General features: G+C 46.6%; 1 protein-coding gene across 2 annotated transcripts; it reads right to left on the bottom strand.

The window, feature by feature from the left end:
- Positions 1 to 1,450: 1,450 nt before the first annotated feature.
- STING1 (stimulator of interferon response cGAMP interactor 1) lies at positions 1,451 to 20,745 on the bottom strand. Of its 2 annotated transcripts, none has more exons than XM_065555862.1 (7): positions 20,266 to 20,745; positions 12,506 to 14,105; positions 10,275 to 10,461; positions 7,303 to 7,411; positions 6,914 to 7,152; positions 5,752 to 5,938; positions 1,451 to 4,515 (listed from the first exon to the last, which is right to left on the bottom strand). In XM_065555862.1, exons 2-7 carry the CDS (start codon positions 12,775 to 12,777, stop codon positions 4,331 to 4,333), a joined length of 1,179 nt encoding a protein of 392 aa, XP_065411934.1. In that variant the 5' UTR covers positions 12,778 to 14,105; positions 20,266 to 20,745; the 3' UTR covers positions 1,451 to 4,330. The 2 variants fall into 2 exon arrangements, with proteins under 2 accessions (XP_065411934.1, XP_065411935.1); XM_065555863.1 differs by having other exon boundaries at positions 12,506 to 12,750; positions 20,266 to 20,744.
- Between the last annotated feature and the right edge of the window lie 1,742 nt (positions 20,746 to 22,487).

Here is a 22,487-nt window from a genome sequence, read left to right as displayed (position 1 = left end):
GAAAAGGGCAAATATAGTGCCCATCTATAAAAAGGGAAATAAAAACAACCCAGGAAACTACAGACCAGTTAGTTTAACTTCTGTGCCAGGGAAGATAATGGAGCAAGTAATTAAGGAAATCATCTGCAAACACTTGGAAGGTGGTAAGGTGATAGGGAACAGCCAGCATGGATTTGTGAAGAACAAATCATGTCAAACCAATCTGATAGCTTTCTTTGATAGGATAACGAGCCTTGTGGATAAGGGTGAAGCGGTGGATGTGGTATACCTAGACTTTAGTAAGGCATTTGATACGGTCTCGCATGATATTCTTATCAATAAACTAGGCAAATACAATTTAGATGGGGCTACTATGAGGTGGGTGCATAACTGGCTGGATAACCGTACTCAGAGAGTTGTTATTAATGGTTCCCAATCCTGCTGGAAAGGCGTAACGAGTGGGGTACCGCAGGGGTCTGTTTTGGGACCGGCTCTGTTCAATATCTTCATCAACGACTTAGATATTGGCATAGAAAGTACACTTATTAAGTTTGCGGATGATACCAAACTGGGAGGGATTGCAACTACTTTGGAGGACAGGGTCATAATTCAAAATGATCTGGACAAATTGGAGAAATGGTCTGAGTTAAACAGGATGAAGTTTAACAAAGACAAATGCAAAGTGCTCCACTTAGGAAGGAAAAATCAATTTCACACATACAGAATGGGAAAAGACTGTCTAGGAAGGAGTACGGCAGAAAGGGATCTAGGGGTTATAGTGGACCACAAGCTAAATATGAGTCAACAGTGTGATGCTGTTGCAAAAAAAGCAAACATGATTCTGGGATGTATTAACAGGTGTGTTGTGAGCAAGACACGAGAAGTCATTCTTCCGCTCTACTCTGCTCTGGTTAGGCCTCAGCTGGAGTATTGTGTCCAGTTCTGGGCGCCGCATTTTAAAAAAGATGTGGAGAAATTGGAAAGGGTCCAAAGAAGAGCAACAAGAATGATTAAAGGTCTTGAGAACATGACCTATGAAGGAAGGCTGAAAGAATTGGGTTTGTTTAGTTTGGAAAAGAGAAGACTGAGAGGGGACATGATAGCAGTTTTCAGGTATCTAAAAGGGTGTCATAAGGAGGAGGGAGAGAACTTGTTCACCTTAGCCTCTAAGGATAGAACCAGAAACAATGGGTTTAAACTGCAGCAAGGGAGGTCTAGGTTGGACATTAGGAAAAAGTTCCTAACTGTCAGGGTGGTTAAACACTGGAACAAATTGCCTAGGGAGGTTGTGGAATCTCCGTCTCTGGAGATATTTAAGAGTAGGTTAGATAAATGTCTATCAGGGATGGTCTAGACAGTATTTGGTCCTGCCATGCGGGCAGGGGACTGGACTCGATGACCTCTCGAGGTCCCTTCCAGTCCTATAATCTATGAATCTATGAATCTATAAAACTGAAAAAAGCAGAGAAAATATATGGCAAGCCATTCCTCAGTGGAGAAACATGCCCACAGAAGGCCTTACTAGCTGCCTGGTGCAACACTTGCTATGAAGCTGAACACGTACCTTGGTGCCTATAACGCTAGCATTATTGCAGCCAGCAGAGGTGAACGGAGTGACAGACAAAAAGGAAGAGAGATGTGAAAAAGCCAAAGCCTGCTGTGACTGACAAGCTAAAGACATCCCATAACTACCACCAGGAGACCCTATTGAGATCAAACTACTTCCTCAGGACAAATCCTGCACTTGGAAGCAAGCTACATGTGTCGAACAGTTAAATAATAAAGCAGCGGATGAGCAGCTATTTCACCGAAACGTTAAATAGTTTCCAACTAGGTATCCAAGACAAGAATGTGGATGTGAATGAAATACGCACTATGCTGAGACTCGATCAGCAGGACAGGGAAGGAACACAGATGGATGAGTGACTGACAGATATCAGAACACTCTCAAAACACAACCGAATCAGCACATATGCCAAAATCAAACCGCGCTCAAGGTATACACCCAACAATACTAAGGCGTGAAAGAACAACCTTCCCAAACCCAGGGGAAAATACCTTAGTTGCCAAGCAAGTTAAGAGTTAGTTTATGTAAAAACAAACAACAAGCTGACATTAGACCTATGATAATACATACCTTATGGGCATATGATATAATGTTAAGCATGTAGCAGCTTATGGAAATCATGGTTAATTTTGCTATCTCAAATAAATGTGACCAATGGGATGTTACTATCAATAGCTCCCCAATAGGGGGTGCTAGCATGATTATATCTAGGAATGGAGAGAACTGGACTTCCAAGATGTGCTTGACGAGAGAGAACAGTACATGGGAAGGAAAGAAGGAAGCCTGAATGTTGCACTGTCTGCAGGGCCGTCCTTAGGATTTATGGGGCCCTACGCAGTATTATTAAACTGGTGCCCCTATGCCCGACGGCAGCCAGGGCTCGCAGCCTGGGGTGGGGAGGGACGTGGCAGCAAAGGATACTGAGCTGCCTGGCCCACCTCATGGCGGCAGAGAGTCACAGTTCCCTGCAGAGACCCCTGTACCCTCTCCCTCATGCAGAATGTGTGGCGCTGGGACATTCAGCTCTGTGAATACAGCCCCGGCCTAAGGACAGTGCAGCGCACGCTGGGTGTGCGGGAGCCAACCCGCTCTTACCTGCTGTCATGGGCGGTGGGTAAAGCTGCCACTTGAGGAGGCTAGCTCCCTAGCCCACCTCTTCTGCGTGTGGCCCCACCCATACTTCACCCCTGCTCTGCCCCAGGCCCTGCCCCCACTCCCCCCACGCCCCACCCTCTTCCCACTGTCTCCCTCCTCTCTTCCCTCCCCTTCCCTGCTAACCCCCTTCCAGCCAAATCCCTGAACCCAAATGAAGCAAATGACATTTGAAAAAAAACCAAAATGGAGCATGTTTTCCACTGCATGCCAAATGGTGAAGACTGGACATGCAGAAGATACCTAATTAAAAGCACTAAACTTGGGAATAAAAAATGTCAGTCACAGGTTTTTTGATATATTCTGAAGTTTGTCAAAGATTTCTTTGCAAAAACTTTGTAGTAAGGGCAAGTCAGCTGTCCTGCTGAATACAACATTAAATATTATGGAAAACATGATGCAGCTCTTCTGTTTTACATTTTCTTAATCAGTATTTCTAAGCCTTCATAAAGTAAGCATTCCAGCTCACTACATATTTAACTCACTGAAACAAAGACATTATTTTAAATTAATCAGTCACAGAGGTTTAGTGTGTTCATAACAATGTTCATTGCTTTCAGAAAAAGGGAACACTAATTTACTTTGTGTGATCTCCATAACAATAGTCATGTTTGTGAAATTTCACCAACTTTAAAAAATATGTTTCCAAAGATTTTAGGCATAACAAAGGATTTTATATTTTTCTAAGGTACAGATTTTGCTGGAGGGTTCTCTTAAAACTAATTAATCAAATAGTCAGAAGTAAAGAAAGGGAAACTCGATTGTCCAGCTATCTGGAAGGAAAGAGGCTCTCTTCAACAGGGGGGTGAAGGGAGAAAGGGATGGACAGAAAGGACAGGAAGACTTTGGAAGCATGTTTTTTGTACTATAGCAATTAAAATTAAAATGTGTATTTTAGAGAAGGGTGGTCTTTTGAAGGATTTACTTAAAAAATATGTCTGAAGATCCAAGCATTTAAGGCTAAAGATGAATACTCAAATTGTGCATTTAAAAATCTATGCAAGGATTTTTTTAGAGATGTGATTTTATAATCTTCACAACTCACTAAATGAAATATTTTTAAAGAAAATTTTAAACTAAGGTCCTGAAGACTGACATGTTCTGAGTAAATATTACAGTAATGCACAACTGTTTTTGTCAGTAAATTCAGAAACTGACAGTATATACCTGGGGGTTGGCAAATGCCTGTTAAATGGCTTCAGTACCACTCTTTAACAGGTTTCAGAGTAACAGCCGTGTTAGTCTGTATCCGCAAAAAGAAGAACAGGAGTACTTGTGGCACCTTAGAGACTAACAAATTTATTAGAGCATAAGCTTTCGTGGACTACAGCCCACTTCTGTGCTAATAGGTCTGGCAGGCTGGAGGCTTCTTCACTTTTAAGTACTAGATCCCCTCAGGAGGAAGACTCACCAGGCTGCAGCAGCTAGCTGTGGTGGGAGCCTGCAGGAAGGGTCAGAACAGGGATAGGAAAAGGTGGAAGGGTGGACACTAAGACCCAGGGGTACCCCAAATTTTAGGGTGCTCTACACAGCCGTGTATGCTGCATATGCCTAAGGATGGCCCTGACTGTCTTAGTCCTCTCTCTTTGTATGCTTGAAGAGGGAGTAACCTGCCAGTCCCATCCGCAGGTTTCAGAAGCCATCGCTCCGCAGAGGCCCGGGTAGCTCCGAGTCACTGATCAGGATATTGGGCTCTGTTGAGAGGAAGGTGCTGGACTCGTGATTCCCCTCACACATGGTGTATTCCTCCAAGTGCTGCTGTCTGATGTGCTTTAGGATCTCCTTTGACAGAAAATGGCTGTCGCTGTCTCCCGACTCTGGAAAATAAAACAGAAAACAACCCCACCAGCTTCAATGGGCTGGAATCCAAGGCAAGCTGAGTCTCCAGCAAGCAGAGTCTCCAAACCCTTCAGCAAGAAGAGGTACCATTGCTGCCCATGCATCTTACACCTACTCAGTGGGCCACTCTAGTGGCAGCCAGGCCACAGCTAGAGGTCCAGGAGCTTCATACAATATAAGCTAACCTAAAATTCACAGGTTCAAGCCTTGCAGCTGCCAATGCAGCTAGGTGTCTGGCATTGGACTTGCTGATTGTTGGAAGAAAGGGTGAAATGTAAAGCTGCTGGATGCTCTTCCATCCAAACATTTCAGGGGGAGGGGAAAGAAAACACCTTTTGACCAAAATGAAAAATTTCTCTCTCCCATGCTCCAAAAGGTGGAAACATTTCATTTATCAATGAATTTCAAAAAGAATTTTTTGAATCTTGTTGAGAATTTTCATTTTGGTAGGAACCCCTGCCCCCTCCCCCAGTTTTACATTTTTTCCCCAGTGGAAAACGGGGGAATACACACAAAAAAACGAGAGAAAGTAGGGGAAAAAAAACCCATTCTCACACTTCTTAAACTTTTCCCACCCTTTCTCCACTGGAGAAAAGTGAAAGAGTGAGAGTGAGTGGGTGTGTTTTCCCCCCACCAAAACAAAACTAAAAAAAATGGAAAATTTTCACTCAAAATTTGAGCAAAATGAGAAATGTTCCTCTCCAAGTGTTTTTTCAGGAAGCCCTGCTGGGGTTTTGTCATCCAGTTCCAGCAAACTCAGGAGAAACAGGCAGAGGGCAAAACTGGCTAAATGGGACTTTCCTACCCCACAGCATCTGAGGGATAGTGGCTGTGTTTTGGGATCCCCCTGTCTTAGAGCCTGGGGAGGGGCATCAGGGACCCCATTAATCAGGAGGCCTTGCACATGAAAGGTCCCCAGTGCACTGCAGAAACCTCCCCATGGCCCAAGGGGCTGTGGTGTGAGAGGACCCAGCCACCCATGCCACAGGAGCCCATGTGCATTAAAGGGCCCACGTGACCTATGATGGGGACCTTGAGCCACTCTTACCCAGCACAGTGACACCAGAGAGCACCAATGAGATGATGGTATAATCCTGATACTAACTGCCATGCTGGGCGTGCGCCAGAGGCCGCAGTGAACTCCTGTGCCTGAGGATCAGGGCGTGGAGAAAACCCCAGCACTTCTCCCCTTGTGCAGTCCCCCAACTCCTCACCCTCATACACAATGAGCCGGTAGCAGCCCGCGCATTCCTTGGAGCGTTGTAAGATCTCCCCCAAGGTCCTACAGAAGAGCTGGGCTTGCTCCAGGCGATCCTCCCGGCCAAAGGCGGCGCTTTCATCCTGGGACATAGCGTAGAGGGACTGCAGCGGGGGGGCATACTCCACAATGCAGTAATTCAACTAGAGGGACGGGAGAGGGAGAAACCTGGGCATTACCCCAGCAGTCCTGAGACCACGGCTAAGGCATCCCTCCCCAGGCGGCTGGCCCCCGGGAATCCCAGCGCTGCTGGCTGAACCCTTTGGTGGCCCCCTCCTATGCACAACACAGCAGCTGCCAGAGCACTGCCAAGCAGGGTCAGACCTAAGCTTTTGAGGGCCTTGTGTGCCCATGCAAGGACCACCCCAGCTCCCTCCCCACTGGACCCTGGCCCTGCTGCCTCTGGGCAGCCAAGAGACTCCCCACAGCTGCTTTCTTTGCCTGCTCACAAGCATGGGGGTGGGTCTGCCTCTACGCTGGGCAACCGGACTGGTGCAGTCAGCACTCTGCTGTCCAAGCGGGCAGAGGGACAAGGCACTTCAGTGTCTGCCACGGCCTGATAGTGGCAGAGACAAATGGGAATAGGGAGACGGAATCAGGGACGGTGATCAAGCTGACAGTGTGTATATTGGGGGTTGGAGGGAGGCTGGAACAGGAAGGCCTTATCCTACTGCATAGGGGTATATGCCCAAGGCTGTTTTTGCTGCCAATACAACAGGGTCAGTGCTGCTCCTAGGTTGTAGCTGGATTTAGTGCAGACAGGAGCTTTGCATTCAGCTAAGTAAACTGGGATTTTCCTGCAGAGGTTTATGGCTGCAAGGAAAGGCCTTGTGTGAATCCCAGGGCTGTGCAAAGGCATCTGCTTCTCTTCATCCCAACTGCTGGATGCTGTTCTGAACTGGCCCTTTGGAGGCTCTACAGTCCTATCTTGGAGCCCCACCTTTACACTATTCATGTCTCCTGGCTAGAGATGGGCCCAAGCCAAAATCCAGCACCTGAATTTCTCAACCCTTGCGGGAATTTGGATCCACAGCTAAACTTTGTGTACCAGACCCGTTTCTGCTCACATCCGTCCTTCCCGTGGCCCTTCAGCTAGAGAAGCATGATGATAAATGTACCTTTTTGTCTTCACCCAAAATTGTATAGATGCTTTGTTTGTAGCTTCTCCATTTAGTGCCAGCACGGTCCAGCTGCAGCGCCGGGAGATCCTTCCAGTACTGGATGTGGCTGTCAGCCTTCTGCAGGTCATCGTATATCTCACAGCTCATTGGGAGAAGGATGTGCAATTTCCAGGTCTCCTTGCACTTCAGCAAATTGTTATTGGCTCTGTTGAACTCACTGATCAAATCTTTAAGGCCTTAGAGGAAGAGAACATGGAGCAGAGACAAATGAAGTGAGAGTAGCAGCTTTCTGACTGGCTAATTGGCTCCCCCTTAACGTGTACAAAGGAGGAGTTTTATTACAAAGGATTTTGTATTCCCATACAAACAGGGAAACAACTACTTACGTGGCAGAACTAACTTTAAATACCCCACATAGTAAGACCACGCTAGTCCATGTGCTACGTTGCAGTTGTTCTTTTCACAGATTTCAGACATTTCCACTGCAGAGGGACTCTACAGATTGAAGGAAGAAATGCCATAACTAAACCATCTTACAAGCTAAGCGGGATTTCCTCCCACACCCACTGGTGACTGTGTCTCCTGCTGTCTCTCTGAATACACCTGAAAGCCAAGCAGCCATGCTTTCCCTTGCATGAGCCGTACACTGCAGGTCTAGAGCTCCTCAAAGAGCTTTATAAACCCAACCCTACTCAACTCCCACAGCAGCCCTACAAGGCAGGTCAATCATCATCTTCCCTTAACAGATGAGGAAAGGGTGGTCCACTAGGGTTAAAATGTCTTACCACAAATCAAAGAGTAGGCCCGATTCTGATCACACACACATGTGTAACTTCCAGGTCTGCTATACACCACTATGAGGCCTAAGGCTTCAGTGGCACAGTTGGGAATACAGCCCAGAAATCCAGCCTGCAAATGCCCTGTTTGAGATGCTCAAAGCCTCTGGTGTGGACCAGTGGCTGGAAGCCCATGCTGTCACACAGGTGTGGCAGCTGAGCCACGTGATCTATCATCTGCACAGTCTACCTCTACAACCCATGAAATTACTGCATGCAAATTAGCTGTAGAATAAGGGTGGTGATTGGCTGAGTTACCTCTGATATCACCATGGCCTAGGACTTTGGCATGGCATAAATACATGTCTTGCTGTTGCAGGGGTGAAGTCTGAGAAGTCAAAATGGTCTAGAATTTAAAACTTGGATGGTAACAGATGGTGAATCCCAGTGGCGATTGAACCTGGTGATATTCTAAACAAAAGAACTCTCAACCATGTTTGTAGCTGTGTCCATCACTTCACCATGACTCAACAGAGAGTCTAAATTTCAGTGTGACACAGAGACTGGTGATAATCCCAGAATTTTATTATATAGAGTAGGTGTTCAAACCCCTTGGGCATCCTAGATCCTCCTTTTACACCAAAATCCTCTCAGTTCAAAATTTCTGTAAGGGTCTCTATTTCTCACCATGGGCCAAACTCTGCTCTCAGTTCTAGTGGTGTCGTAGATTCCAAGGCCAGAAGGGACCATTGTGATCACTAATCTGACCTCCTGTATCACACAGGCCAAAGAACTTCCCCAAGATAATTCCTAGAGCAGATCTTTTAGAAAGACACCCAATCTTGGTTTACAAATTGCCAGTGATGGAGAATCCACCATGACCTTTGGTAAATTGTTCCAATGGTTAATTACTCTCACCATTATAAATATATGCTTTATTTCCAGACTGAATTTGTCTAGCTTCAACCTCCAACTATTGAATCTTCAATCTAGCAGCGAAAACTATAAGAAGAACCCATTATTAAATATTTGTTCCCCATGTAGATACTTATAGAGTGTAAACAACTCACCACTTAATCTTCTCTTTGCTAAAATAACTAGACTGAGCTTTCTGGAGTCTATCATTGTAAGGCATGTTTTCTAATCCTTGAATCTGGAGTGTCAATTCAGAGTAACCCTAATGAAGTCATTAGAAATACCTGGTTTTACACTGGCATTATTGAGAGCAGAGGGCAGCTTTGGAAGCCTGCAGCACTCCCATTACTTAACCCTTTGGAGACAGCAGCTAAATATACTTCTCCTCCCAAGCATTCACTTAAGTGCCAGGTTTAAAAATGCCAACGTTCTAATGCCAGTAGGAGTTTTGCGGGTGCTGGGGATGGTACTGGAACCCTGGGGTGGTAGTGCTCATTAAAAGCTAGTTGAATTGAGTAGTTCGCTAGCTTCCCTGCCGAGATGGATGGTGGCATCAGGACGATGATATCAAATATTAATGGGGTTGCTCTAATGAAAAGAATTTTGCTGCATCGTGGCTTCTAAAACAATTCAGTTGGAAGAAGAGCAGCATGTGCAGACAAGGCAGGGTTCATCAGCAAACACGGCGAGGTTCCATCTTAGAATCATGGAAATGCAGGGCTGGAAGGGACCTTGAGAGGGCATCAAGTCCAGCCCCCTGTGCTGAGGCAGGACCAAATAAACCTAGACCATCCCTGACAGGTGTTTGTCCAATTTGTTCTTAACAACCTCCAGTGATGGGCATTCCACAACCTTCCTTGAAAGCCTCTTCCAGGGCTTAACTACCTTTAGAGTCAGAAAGTTTTTCCTAATATCTAACCTGAATCTCCCTTGCAACAGATTAAACCTCCCAAGGGATCAGAGATGGGCCTGACTTAGCAGCTCAGCTCTCCACCCTTTTTGTGATGCAGGATCGTTCCCTGCAGCATAATCCTCAGTGCTTGCCCCAGTCCAGATTAAAGGACCAAGGAATGTCTTCCATAGATATCACATCCTGAAGAAGCATCTCCTATTATTACTAGTGGGAATGCTTACTAGTGCTGGTGATTTTTACAGCCCAGACAGGATGCACAGCCCCAGCACAGCCCCTGCCACGTGAGCTATCTTCATTCTCAGTTTTCCTTTGCTCAGTTTCATCCCACTTCTCCTAGTTCTTCCTGTAAGGCAACGAATGAAGCTAGACTGAGATGAACCGTGCTCCAATCCACTTCAGAGCGGGGGTCCCAATGAGTTCACAACATTGATTGAGAAACTGATTAGGTTCAGTTGTTGCAATTCCCATGTGCAGCTGCAATGAGACATCTCGGGATGGGTCACCACTTGTGGGGAATTCGGGACCTTAAAGCATGAGTCCATGATGTGAACTAGAGAACCCAGGCTCCTTAGCCAAAGGGTGTAGCTAGAGGACTCAAAATGTTATACGTGGCCTGTCCACTAGTGGAGGGCAGAGCGCCACATAGCCTGGGTTATGCAGGCCTGGCCTACGCCTGCCAGGATTGCTGGGGATTCTCTGGGGAGCAGAGGGGTGCATTGCCAGGCTGCTGGGGACTGGGGTGTCCTGCCCTTACCTGAAGCCCAAAGGCGAAGCTGAGGAGCTGGCAGAGGCAGACGAGGATGAGGTTGAGGAAGAGCTGCAGCCCAGTCTCGCCGAACAGGGCCATGTAGGCGCAGATGCTGACCAGAAGCAGGAGCGCGTGGCAGCGCAGACTTGGGCTCAGGCAGGCAACCACCACCCTCCACCAGCTGCTGCGGTGTCTGAGGAAAAGGGAAACAAGGAGACAGGGCTGTCAGTCTGCGCCTGCAGATCGGCGTGCAGAGGGGTCTCCAGGCCCAGCACACCCCTGCGCTGAGAAGGAGAGACCCCCACTGCATTGATAAGAACATAAGAACGGCCATACTGGGTCAGACCAAAGGTCCATCTAGCCCAGTATCCTGTTTTCCGACAGTGACAAATGCCAGGTGCTTCAGAGGGAATGAACAGAAACGGTAATCATCAAGTGATCCATCCCCTGTCACCCATTCCCAGCTTCTGGCAAACAGAGGCTAGGGACACCATCCCTGCCCATCCTGGCTAATAGCCATTGGTGGACCTATCCTCCATGAACTTATCTCTTTTTTTTTTAACCCTGTTATAGTCTTGGCCTTCACAACATCCTCTGGCAACAAGTTCCACAGGTTGACTGTGGCATTGTGTGAAAAAAATACTTCCTTTTGTTTGTTTTAAATCTGCTGCCTATTAATTTCATTTGGTGGCCCCTAATTCTTGTGTTCTGAGAAGGAGTAAAAACACTTCCTTATTTACTTTCTCCACACCAGTCATGATTTTATAGACCTCTATCATATCCCCCTTAGTCATCTCTTTTACAAGCTGAAAAGTCCCAATCTTATTAATCACTCCTCCTACGGAAGCCATTCTCGACCCCTAATCATTTTTGTTACTCTTTTCTGAACCTTTTCAAATTCCAATATATCTTTTTGAGACAGGATGACCACATCTGCATGCAGTATACAAGATGTGGGCGTAACATGGATTTATATAGAGACAATATGATATTTTCTGTCATATTATCTATTCCTTTCTTAATGATTCCTATCATTCTGTTTGCTTTTTTGACTGCCACTGCACATTGAGTGGATGTTTTCAGAGAACTATCCACAATGATTCCAAGATCTCTTTCTTGAGTGGTAACAGCTAATTTAGATCTCATCATATGGTATGTATAGTTGGGAATATATTTTCCAATGTGCATTACTTTGCATTTATCAACATTGAATTTCATCTGCCATTTTGTTGCCCAGTTTTGTGAGATCCTTTTGTAGCTCTTCGCAATCTGCCTGAGACTTAATCATCTTGAGTAATTTTGTATCGTCTGCAAATTTTGCCACCTCACGGTTTACCCCTTGTTCCAGATCATTTATGAATAGGTTGAATAGGACGGGCCCAGTATAGACCACTGGGGGACATCACTATTTACCTCTCTCCATTCTCTTCTCTTCCCAGCCCAGGGGGTCCCTATAAAAGACTATCCACATGGGTGGGGACTCAGCCAGCAGGGAGCAAGTGGGCCCATGCTGGGGAAGTAACAGCTACGGCAGTGCCCACCGCCTCTCCAACCAGCACTGTAGAGCTTACTGGGGAAGGCAATCCAGCCCCAGTGTGGAGTGCCGTTGCTGGGGAGCCTTCTGCACTGGAGGCCCTGGGTTTTACCTCAGCCAGGGCAGGCCCAGGCAGCCTGGCTCCACTGGGGTGACATGGCACCCAGGGACATCTGAGATCTGGTGGGTTTGGACGTGAACCTGCGCCAGAGATGAAGCAAACCCTGACCCCACATAGGACATGAGAGAACCCCCTCAGATGATGTCCTCCCATGTAGATTCCATGGGCTTTAATAGGTGTGTAGGACATAGGCATGGGACAGCCCTAAGTTGTGACTTAATAGTCATGCATCTTCCTGCCTGGGCATTATGGGTAATGGGCAATCTGCAGAGTTGCTCCCAATAGTAAAGGCACAAGATACTAGAGAGAGGGAGAGAGAAGAGGGAGGGATTGAGTAGAGAAACCTGAGGGACATCAACAGACAGGAGAGTGGGGCAGATGGGAAACCACCACAGAGACCAGATTGCAAAGCCTATGCTTCTTTGGATTCCTTTACAGCTCCTGTATAGCTAGTAGGAACCATGCACCTACATTCGCCCACCTCCCTCACAGCGATTAGTTCTCTTACTTTCTTTCCTGGACCATTTACAAGTGCCAGCCTGAGAGTGCCTCTCAAGAGCAGAGAGCTGTAAATTCAGTCACCTGGATTGCACATGCCAAATCTCTTCCACGAAGTTGCAAACCCCTCTGAGCAGAGCTCCGATCTGCAGGGCCGTGAAGTAGAAGGTGATGTTCTCTGCGGCATGGTTCCAGGACTGCTCCATGTGATACAGGGCAAAGACGCAGAGAACAATGAAGCCCCAGGTCGCGTAGTGAGCCCTTCCCCCACGAGGTTTGGGGATGATTGGGGAAGTTTGGACGCTGGGTCTTTCCTTTTCATGAGACATCTGCAGGAAACAGACACACCCAGACATCTTAAACACTGATAAAAACAACAGCCCAGAGGACAGTCCCAGACATTGTTAAAAAGCAGCTAGGGATGAGGCAAAGGGACAGGCACAATAAGATCTTGGATTTCTAGAGTGTTGTGAAGAATCCCAAAGCACTTCATAAACCTACACAATTTATGCATTGACCACTGACATGAAGCCACCTCTGGGGTGGTTTAGCCCTGCATGTTGCAGGGTACTGTTCTGAAATGGCTCTTTCCAAGGGACTGTGGCATGGGGGCATGTAAGCATGCTGGTGAAGCAACAGGGGCATGGGCAATCAGGCTGAACACAGAGCAGATCCAATGGCCCCAAATCCTGGGGCGGGGGGGAAAGGTGCAGCAAGAGGTGACTGCTAACCCAGCCTTGCCTGGATGAGCAGGTGCCCTCCATCCCAACTGTGTCCTTCCCAGACTACTTGTCGATCCCCTGTGCAAATCCCTCTCATGCAGACTTCCCACAAAGGGCTGGAATTTGGCCTATGTGCACTGATTAGGTGGTGTGGTTAGTCAGTCATCTTCCCCACAAGGGCTCAAAAATGGCCCTTAAAATGCAAGCAGTGACCTTTGAAAATCTAAACTCAAAGCTTTCTGAGGGTCCCTGAGGAGCTCTTTAAGGCCAAGTGACCCTCTGTTACCGTGGTGAGAGAGGATCAGACTGTAGGGAGCTTGTTATGGATTTAGAGAATTCTAAAATAAATACAGAGGAATAAATTAATGAGAACCTCCATCCTCCTCCTCAAACACCAGCAGGTAGCAAGCAGCTGCCACAGAATTTTGCAGTGTTCCACTCAACACTGTTCCCAGGCAAGCTGCACTGAGGGGACTAGACCAACATCTTGAACCTTGGATTCCTTTCCAAGCTGCATGAACTCACTCAGGATCCTATGGGGGAAGTAGCAGCCTCGTTTGATCCCCTCTGAGCTAGGGGTCTCTGAAAAGACCAAATGCCAAAGCATTTGGTGAGGTCTATTGCATTAATTTAGATGGTCTATATGGGCCAAAGGTGTTAATATCACCCCGTCACTGTTTAACATTAAACAGTGTTAAGCAAGGTTTGGTATACAGAGACATTACTTTGCTTAGTATCATAGCAAACACCATTGAAGAGCTTACTAACCTTTTATTAAAAATATAGAAAAGAAGGAAAAACAGTTAAAGCATTTTAAATATAGAGTAGTAAGTAAAACTTATTTCAGCAACTGTTTTCTTTTTTCTTGTCTGGAGAGAGATTTCAGAAGGAAGAGAAAAAGTTAGTTGAGATGGGTTGGAGCCGTCATTGTTGCTGTTCCTGTTATAGTTGAGTCCTGTTTCCTAGAAGACAAAACACGACAAAGACACACAAAGGGAACAGAAAAGAACAGCAAAGGTTGAAAATGCAGCTTCTGGCTCTTTGGGGTTGATATTTTTTTACAAAAATTACAAAAAAAAGTTTGGTGTTGCAATAGCTTTTGGTAGTTTGAGATTTAATGCATAGTTAATGCTGTAGCAGCTTTTAATTAAGTTGGCATTTTGTTAACAAGAAGGCGGTCATTTAAGATGTCATTTTAGTAAAAGATTGCTTTAGCAATCTAACAATTTAAAACATTATTTTCCTACTTTTCCTTTTTAAAAATACTTTTACATTAAACCTTTAAAGTTTTTACTGTTTATAAAAACTACAAACCCTAAAATAAAGGGGGGAAAAAGAAAACAAAACAAAGCATTTGTTAAAAAAATGTAAAAGAATTTATAACTTAAAAAAAAAACCTTTTAAAAAACAAAAGCATTAATGGTTCGCTTTGCAAACTAGAATAACACATGTAAAATTTTAAAACAAATTTTTGTTTTAAATCACCTTTAAAAACCAATTGCTTATTTGCTAAGCTATTAGCTACTGGGTATGTATTAACTCTTTAGGCCCCATCTTGGGTGCCAAAACTGTTGCACTAATTTAGATGGACTGTATAGGCCAAAAACAACAAGGAGTTTGGTGGCACCTTAAAGACTAACAGATTTATTTGGGCATAAGCTTTCGTGGGTAAAAACCTCACTTCTTCAGATGCATAGAGTAGTGAGGTTTTTACCCACGAAAGCTTATGCCCAAATAAATCTGTTAGTCTTTAAGGTGCCACCAGACTCCTTGTTGTTTTTGTAGATACAGACTAACACGGCTACCCCCTGATACTTGTAGAGGCCAAAGGAGTGAATGTAACACTGTCACTGTTTAACGTTAAACAAGGTTTTGCGTTGGGTATTGTGACACACCCAGACCAGTGGGGTACAGGAATCTGGTAGAGGGCAAATATACTGGTCACTGGATGAGTAGTTTTCTGTTCCCTGAGTGACTAGAGCAGGGGCTGCATTAGAGTAATCAGGAACCTGCTAGAACCAGTTAAGGCAGGCTAATTAGGACACCTGGAACCAATTAAGAAGAAGCGGCTAGAATCAATTAAGGCAAGCTAATCAGGGCACCTGGGTTTTAAAAAGGAGCTCACTTCAGTTTGTGGTGTGAGTGTGAGGAGCTGGGAGCAAGAGGTGCAAGGAGCTGAGAGGGTGTGGGTGTGCTGCTGGAGGACTGAGGAGCATAAGCGTTATCAGACACCAGGAGGAAGGTCCTGTGGTGAGAATAAGGAAGGTATTTGGAGGAGGCCATGGGGAAGTAGCCCAGGGAGTTGTAGCTGTCATGCAATTGTTACAGGAGGCACTATAGACAGCTGCAGTCCACAGGGCCCTGGGTTGGAACCCGGAGTAGAGAGCGGGCCTGGGTTCCCCCCAAACCAATTGACCAGGACTGTGGGTTCTTCCAGAGGGGAAGGTCTCTGGGCTGTTCCCCAACCCACATGGTGAATCTCTGAGGCAAGAAAATCTGCCAATAAGCGCAGGACCCACCAAGATAGAGGAGTCAAGTATCAGAGGGGTAGCTGTGTTAGTCTGAATCTGTAAAAAGCAACAGAGGGTCCTGTGGCACCTTTAAGACTAACAGAAGTATTGGGAGCATAAGCTTTCGTGGGTAAGAACATCACTTCTTCAGATGCAAGAATCTGTAATGAGGTTCTTACCCATGAAAGCTTATGCTCCCAATACTTCAAGATAGATGAGGAACTTTGTCACAGTATACAGAGACTTTAGCTTGCTTAGTGCCTTGGCAAACAGACCATTAAAATCATTTTAACCTTCCATTAAAGATACAGAAAAGAAGGAAAAACAGCTAATACTTTACATTTCAAATGCTTTGAGAGAGACTTATTTAAACTCCTTTTTTTTTGTATTTTAGCTGGAGAGAGGTTTTTAGATGGGGGAAAAAAACCCCATGTTTGACAGTCTTTTAGATGGTGTTAAATATGATAATAACTGGGTTTTTTGGGGTGGGAGGGTGAGAAAAGAAGTTAGTTGAAATGGGCTCGAGCTGTCATTGCAATAGCTGTTAAAGTCCAATCCCATTTCCTAGAAGACAAGACAAAGATACACGAAGGGGACAGAACAGAGCAGCAAAGATCAAAAATGCCGCTTCTGTCTCTGGGGTTGATTTTTACTTGCAACTTTACTGCTGGAGAAACACAGGCAGTTTTATTAGCTACTTTGGGACTCAGCAAACTTGTACCAGCATTGGGCTGTTTAGGGCATTGCATTTGGCTGCCTTGGTTTGATCACAGGGTACAGCTGTGTTGCAAAATGTACACTTTTGGCTGTCTAAGCCACACTCTGGTTAGATAGAAGGAAAGGTGGGGAAGGAAAAGGACACATTGGAGGGGAGGGGCAGGGGAAAACCCTCAGTGTCATTTGGCTTGGTTTCTTTGGCTTGGTCAGGAAACTCTTAAGCTTAGGATGACAAGGACCTGGGGTCCCAGGACATGGCAGGGGTGACAGTCATGAAGGTGAAGCTCATGTAACACTGACAGATCCCGGTCGTCAGCAGCTCTTTCTCTCTGCCACTAGATGGGACAGAACACCACACTGCAGAGGTGTGTGGGTTACACTCCTCCAGCAGTCAGTTTTTCTTTTTCTTTAAGAACCCAAAATGTGAGTGATAGGTGGAATAGCTCCTCCCGCAGAAGCGGCAGAAGGTCCCTAATAGTGGGGGAAGGCCCCACCCCATTCCTTCCACCCAAGACCCCGCCACGCTTGCTCTTCTCCACCCTCCCCCACACCACCCATCGCTTGTCCTTATGGCTGGGGAAAAAGTGGGAGGGCCATTCCGGCACCCTTGCCCTCCCCTCATTATATTGTCCACCAATTACAGGAGCCCTAATTTCTGATTTTGGTTCACCGCTTGCTGGTTTTACACTTTTCTTGTTTAACAAACACAATTTTAAGTTATATTAGTGCTTGAGTTATAGTAGTAGCCTTTTCATTTGGACTGATTTAGTTTGTGTGTTCCTTGTGCAACTTCTCCCATTTACACTTATCATTACAGGGTGTTGTGACATTGTATGAATTTACATATAGTTTTTACACTTGAGCTCACAATTAAGTTAAATTTCTAGGCCCAATTATTACAACATAGTCCCCTTTTTTAATTAATCAGCTCCCCATAGGATCAGACCTTTGTTTCGGTTCATAACACCACAATTATAAACAAAAACCTTATTTTAGTTTAAGCCCATAGAAAAACTACACCTCTACCCCGATATAACGCTGTCCTCGGGAGCCAAAAAATCTTACTGCGTTATAGGTGAAACCGCGTTATATCACACTTGCTTTGATCCACCGCAGTGCGCAGCCTCCCCCCCTCCCCGACCCCGGAGCACTGCTTTACTGCGTTATCTGAATTTGTGTTATATCAGGTCACATTATATCGGGGTAGAGGTGTATTTGGTTGTATTTTAAGGTTTGCAAATTTTTTATTTTAAAATTGGGATTTACAAATTGTATTTGATTAGATGTTACAAAAATATAGTTAAACTTTTTAGCTGTTAATAAAGCTAAAGTCTTATTTAACCCTTCTGCTGGGTGGAGTCGGCAGCAAGAAGGGTTAAATATCAAGGGGTTCCTCTTAACACAACCTAGTAATCTGGGAAAATTTACCACCACCCAGAGTGCCTTTAAGAGCCAATACTTCCCCTCTCACAAGCAGTGAGTGTGTGTATAACAAAAGAGAACTTTCATTAAAAGGAAAAGGGAACCAAGCATTAGTTTGGGAAAACACAACCACCACATTCACCAGCACACAACCCTAAATTAACCCAATCTCACAGCGGATCAGGCAGTGTCCTCTGCCTCAGTTTTCCACCTTGTGGTCGCGAAAGTCCTACAAACAAATGTCCCTTTAACACATCACCTCCTCCCCCCTGCCACTGCACCCTACTCACAGTTGGCTGTCCTTGCTTAGCAAAGACCCAGAGTTCAGAGGTGGGTTCACCTCTCTCCCCAAAAAGGGGGGAGAGGCACCAAGCAATGTATGCAGTCACTGTGCGCCTCTAACTGGCTGTTTGCTGTTGCCTCTGCTGCCACTGCTTTACTCATACAATAAGGAGAACATTTCATTCCCCGGCTCTCAATACTGAAGTGATCTGTAACCCAGCACCAGCCAAAAGGGATCATTTTGGCAAAGCAGCTCCATCATCATTTTGCATGTGTAGGCAGAGTAGGCATGACTATGCAAACTCAGGAGCAGCGGGGCTCAGATAGGGACTGAGGGACTGTGAGGAGAAATAGGTTAGACATTCACATGCATCTGACGAAGTGGGTATTCACCCACGAAAGTTTATGCTTCAATATGTCTGTTAGTCTATAAGGTGCCACAGGACTCTTTGTTGCTTTTTAAGTTAGATATTGTGAGGCGCTCAGATACTATGGTGATGGTGTCACATGCTATCCCTTCCCTTGGTTTTGGCCCCTTCTTTTCACCTATCCCCTTCACATTTCCTTCTTTTCTTAATGTAATCTTGGCTGTATGTCTTCTGAATCCCCTGCGTTCTGTCTTAACGCTCCCCCGCAGAGGCATTTCTGTTTTACAGGTTCATCTAAAGACTTCCAGATCCTTAATTTAATTGCCAGCCCTTTCTTATCTGAATCACTCTGCCTGTTTGTAAACACTCCCTGCCCTAGGGGCACAACCTGGAAGCCCCACCTCCCTGCAGAACTCACATTCCACATATGCGGCAGAATAGAAAGAGGAGCTCTGTGGGATAGCTGCCCAGAGTGCACTGCTCCACAAGGGCCTAGGGTGACCAGATGTCCCGATTTTATAGGGACAGTCCCGATTTTTGGGTCTTTTTCTTATATAGGCTCCTATTACCCCCCCCACTCCCGTCCCAATTTTTCACATTTGCTGTTTGTGAAAAATGCTGCAAGTGTGAGCATGCTATTGTGCAGGCAGCTGTCAGTCTGAATACACAACAGTGGTTTTCCTTTGGCACTCTCTAAGCAGCACTGTAACTGCTGGCACTGTTACTTTGCCAGTGTAGACAGGCCCTCAGTTAAGAGCTCTGCCTGAAGCTAGGACATATGCTGAAACTGAGGGGAGGGGGGCAGAAGCCCCCTACCCCCTTTAAATGGTGCCCCTGACACCAGCGCCCCAACCATGGCTCTGCCCCCATGCCGCCCCTTCCCCCCCAAGGCCCCGCCATTGTACTACCCCTTCCCCTGAGGCCCCACTCCTATGCCACCCCTTCCTCCCAGGATCCCCCCATTTTGGCACCCCTGGCCTAGGGTCACAGAGGAAATTGGGGAGCAAGGAGATAAACCCAGGTCTTCCAAGCACTAGGCTAGTGCAGACCTCAATTCCTAGCTATTAACTGAGCCTTCCCGCCCACGGAGAGTGGCAATTGTACTTGCGGCACTGGCCATGACCTGATGTCCCAGGCTGGGTCCTGTCTGTCTGGGTTTGGTATTAGTGCCTGTCACCGTAGCATCAGAGTGTCCCTCATGTTAGACTGACAATGGCCAGGGCCCTAGTGACCGTATAGAGAGCTCTGCTTGTTGGGGGGAAAAGGGGGAGTACCGGCCACCAGCTGTGGGAGGAAAACTGTCACCTACAAGGTCCTGCAGGGCTAGAGGGAGATGGTCAGACTCTGGGTGAGTCTAAACTCCTCAGGTCTTCCAGTGCTGAGCGGGCCGCGTGGGATGCGGGTCTGTCAGGAGGGCAATTGCCGCTCACATGACAACATTCTGGGGAGCGGTTTAAGAGAGAGCCTCCCTCCGCCAGACACCTCCCAACCCTATTCCCCACCTCCGCCTCCCAGATCAGCATGGACTGACCAGTCCATAGGCTGAGAGCCACTGCCAATGGGATCACAGAGCCATGGGTCTCCAGCCTCCAAAGCACCAGTGAATAAGAACAAGACAGAGGCAGGGTTAGGGCCGGCTCTAGGCACCAGTGTGCTTGGGGCAGCACTTTTCAAGGGACGGCACTCTTTTGCTTGGGGCGGCAAAAAACCTGGAGCCGGCCCTGGGCAGGGTTCAAGCTGTCTGTCAGCATTAGGTCTGGCCCAGCTACCCAGGCACTGGAGGGTGGGAGCTCTCTGCACCTGCTGGGGAATGCTGCGCTCACCTGTGCAATTAACAGCCCGTGGTTCTTGAAGCTGCTCTGATGTCTCCTGTTCTGGTGGTTTGCTCCACGCCCCGGCCCACACACTTGCAGCTAGTGCTTTCCGAGGCAGGTCAAGAGCAGAAATTGGAACCCGTCGCTCTGCCACACGACAACTGAAATCTCTGCGTGAAGATACCCAGGGTGGGGGTTTGTGGAAACTCATTGGGAGTCTGATGATTCATTGAGAAGAGCAGCCCACAAAATGAAAATGAAACCAGCAGCCTGCATGCAATTAATCCCTTATAATCTTCCTGCCCAGGCTGAGTGCTCTCATGTTCTGTGGTCACACAGGAATCTGCAGTGCAGGGGCTGGGTTCTTTGGAAAGCTGAGTGGGAAGCTGCAGGTGTCTCTGACATAAACTGTTACTGGCCATTCCTAGAAGAGCCTGCATCTCAGCCCTTTCATCAGCCACAGGCTGTACCCTGATTTAAAAAAAAAAAAAAAAAAAAAAAAAACAGGGGAAGTCAAACTGGGCTGAAACTTGTCAAGATCAGCAGTTTGCCAGGAAGAGTTTAACATCTGGCAGATAATGCACCGACAATGAGGAGTACTTATAAGAAAATGGTCTCACATGTTTGGGTGCCTAGCTACCCCACCCAGCCATGTGTTGCTGTGGCTACAGCTCAGCAAATTAGAAGTAGTAAAGGTTGGGGAATTCCAATGCACACAAAATAGCCTCCTCGAACATACTGGAATAAATAGTACTTGAATATTTCAGTAGGGTTTAATTACCTTATACAGCTTTGAAAATCCCAACCATAATAATTAAAGTCACTAATGAATCATTTATGAGAGAAATAAGGTCTGAATCAAAGTCCAGTGAAGTCCCTGGGTGTCTTCACCGGGCTTGGGTCAGGCCCACAGACAGCAAATAGAATTCATAGTTCAAAAATAAAAGATAGACAGTGGGTCTCAACCAAGGGTACACGTATCCCTGCGGGCATGCCGAGGTCTTCCAAGGGTGCATCAACTCATCTAGAAATTTGCCTAGTTTTACAACTTGCTACAGAAAAAGCACTAGTGAAGTCAGTACCAACTAAAATTTCATACAGACAATGACTTGTTTATACTGCTCTATATACTATACACTGACATGTAAGTACAATATTTATATTTCAATTGATCCGTTTTATAATTGTAACCCTTCTGCCCCTCTGAGTTGGCAGCAACAAGGGCCGGGTTCAGTATCTAGGGGTTCCGTTTCAATACCGCAATGCAAAACTGAGCCCCCACCCAGTGACCTGGGACAATTACATACCACCTCCCCGGGTGCCTCTAGGAGGCAATACTTCACCTCTTGCAAGCACAGAGTCTGAGTGTAGCAAGTATCAGAGGGGTAGCCGTGTTAGTCTGAACCTGTAAAAAGCAACAGAGGGTCCTGTGGCACCTTTAAGACTAACAGAAGTATTGCAGCATAAGCTTTCGTGGGTGAATGCCCACTTCATCAGTCTAATGTAGTGGGCATTCACCCACAAAAGCTTATGCTGCAATACTTCTGTTAGTCTTAAAGGTGCCACAGGACCCTCTGTTGAGTGTAGCAAAAGCCTTTTAATAAAGGAGGAAACAATGCAGCATTATGTTGGGGAAACACCACAAACAGGATTCATAACACAAACCATGAGCAAAAGACCCACCTCCAAGTCTCTGTCCCTGGTCAGTGCCGCCCCAGAGTTCGAAAGCTTATCTACAGAGTTTTACACACACACCCCCAGCCTGGGCGGAAAACGGGGGGGGGGGCGGCACATGGGATGTTAAGGGGCAACTTATGTGGTCCGAGGCCGACTGCCCCGCCTCTCCGTGGAGTTCTGCTGCAGCTTTTACCACAAATGGCTCTGCTCTACCCACCACGCCTCCAGCCATCCCCGCAAACTGCTCCGCTATGCTCCCCGTTCCATGGTGAACTGTCCCACAAACTGCTCAGCTCTGCCAGCCGCTCCACTCCACCAGCCGTCCCATGAACCGCTCCAGCTGCCCCCGCAAATGGCTCAGCTCCGCTCTGCACCACTCCGCTTGCTGTTCCATGGGCCACTCCAACCTTCCCACAAACTGCTTGGCTCTGCCAGCTGCTTAGCAATATATCTTCAGGCTCCCCCACTGGTTAATACTGCACTCAGTGATCTCAGCTCAGCAATTTCAGCTCTTTTAGTGATTTCAGCTTGTAGTAGGGGAGCCCCAGTGCTGG

The sequence above is a fragment of the Chrysemys picta genome, chromosome 8, assembly GCF_011386835.1.
Source record: "Chrysemys picta bellii isolate R12L10 chromosome 8, ASM1138683v2, whole genome shotgun sequence".
Taxonomy (NCBI): domain Eukaryota; kingdom Metazoa; phylum Chordata; order Testudines; family Emydidae; genus Chrysemys; species Chrysemys picta.
Note: the sequence above shows the minus strand (reverse complement) of the source record. Positions and strands in the feature narration are given on the sequence as shown.

Coding starts and splice junctions, on each gene's coding strand:
- STING1 (XM_065555862.1), bottom strand. CDS start 12,777: ATGTCTGGGTGTGTCTGTTTCCTGCAGATGTCTCATGAAAAGGAAAGA. Junction 7,153..7,302: donor TTTAAAGTTAGTTCTGCCAC/GTAAGTAGTTGT, acceptor TCTTCCTCTAAG/GCCTTAAAGATTTGATCAGT. Junction 4,516..5,751: donor CCGGCTCATTGTGTATGAGG/GTGAGGAGTTGG, acceptor TTTATTTTCCAG/AGTCGGGAGACAGCGACAGC.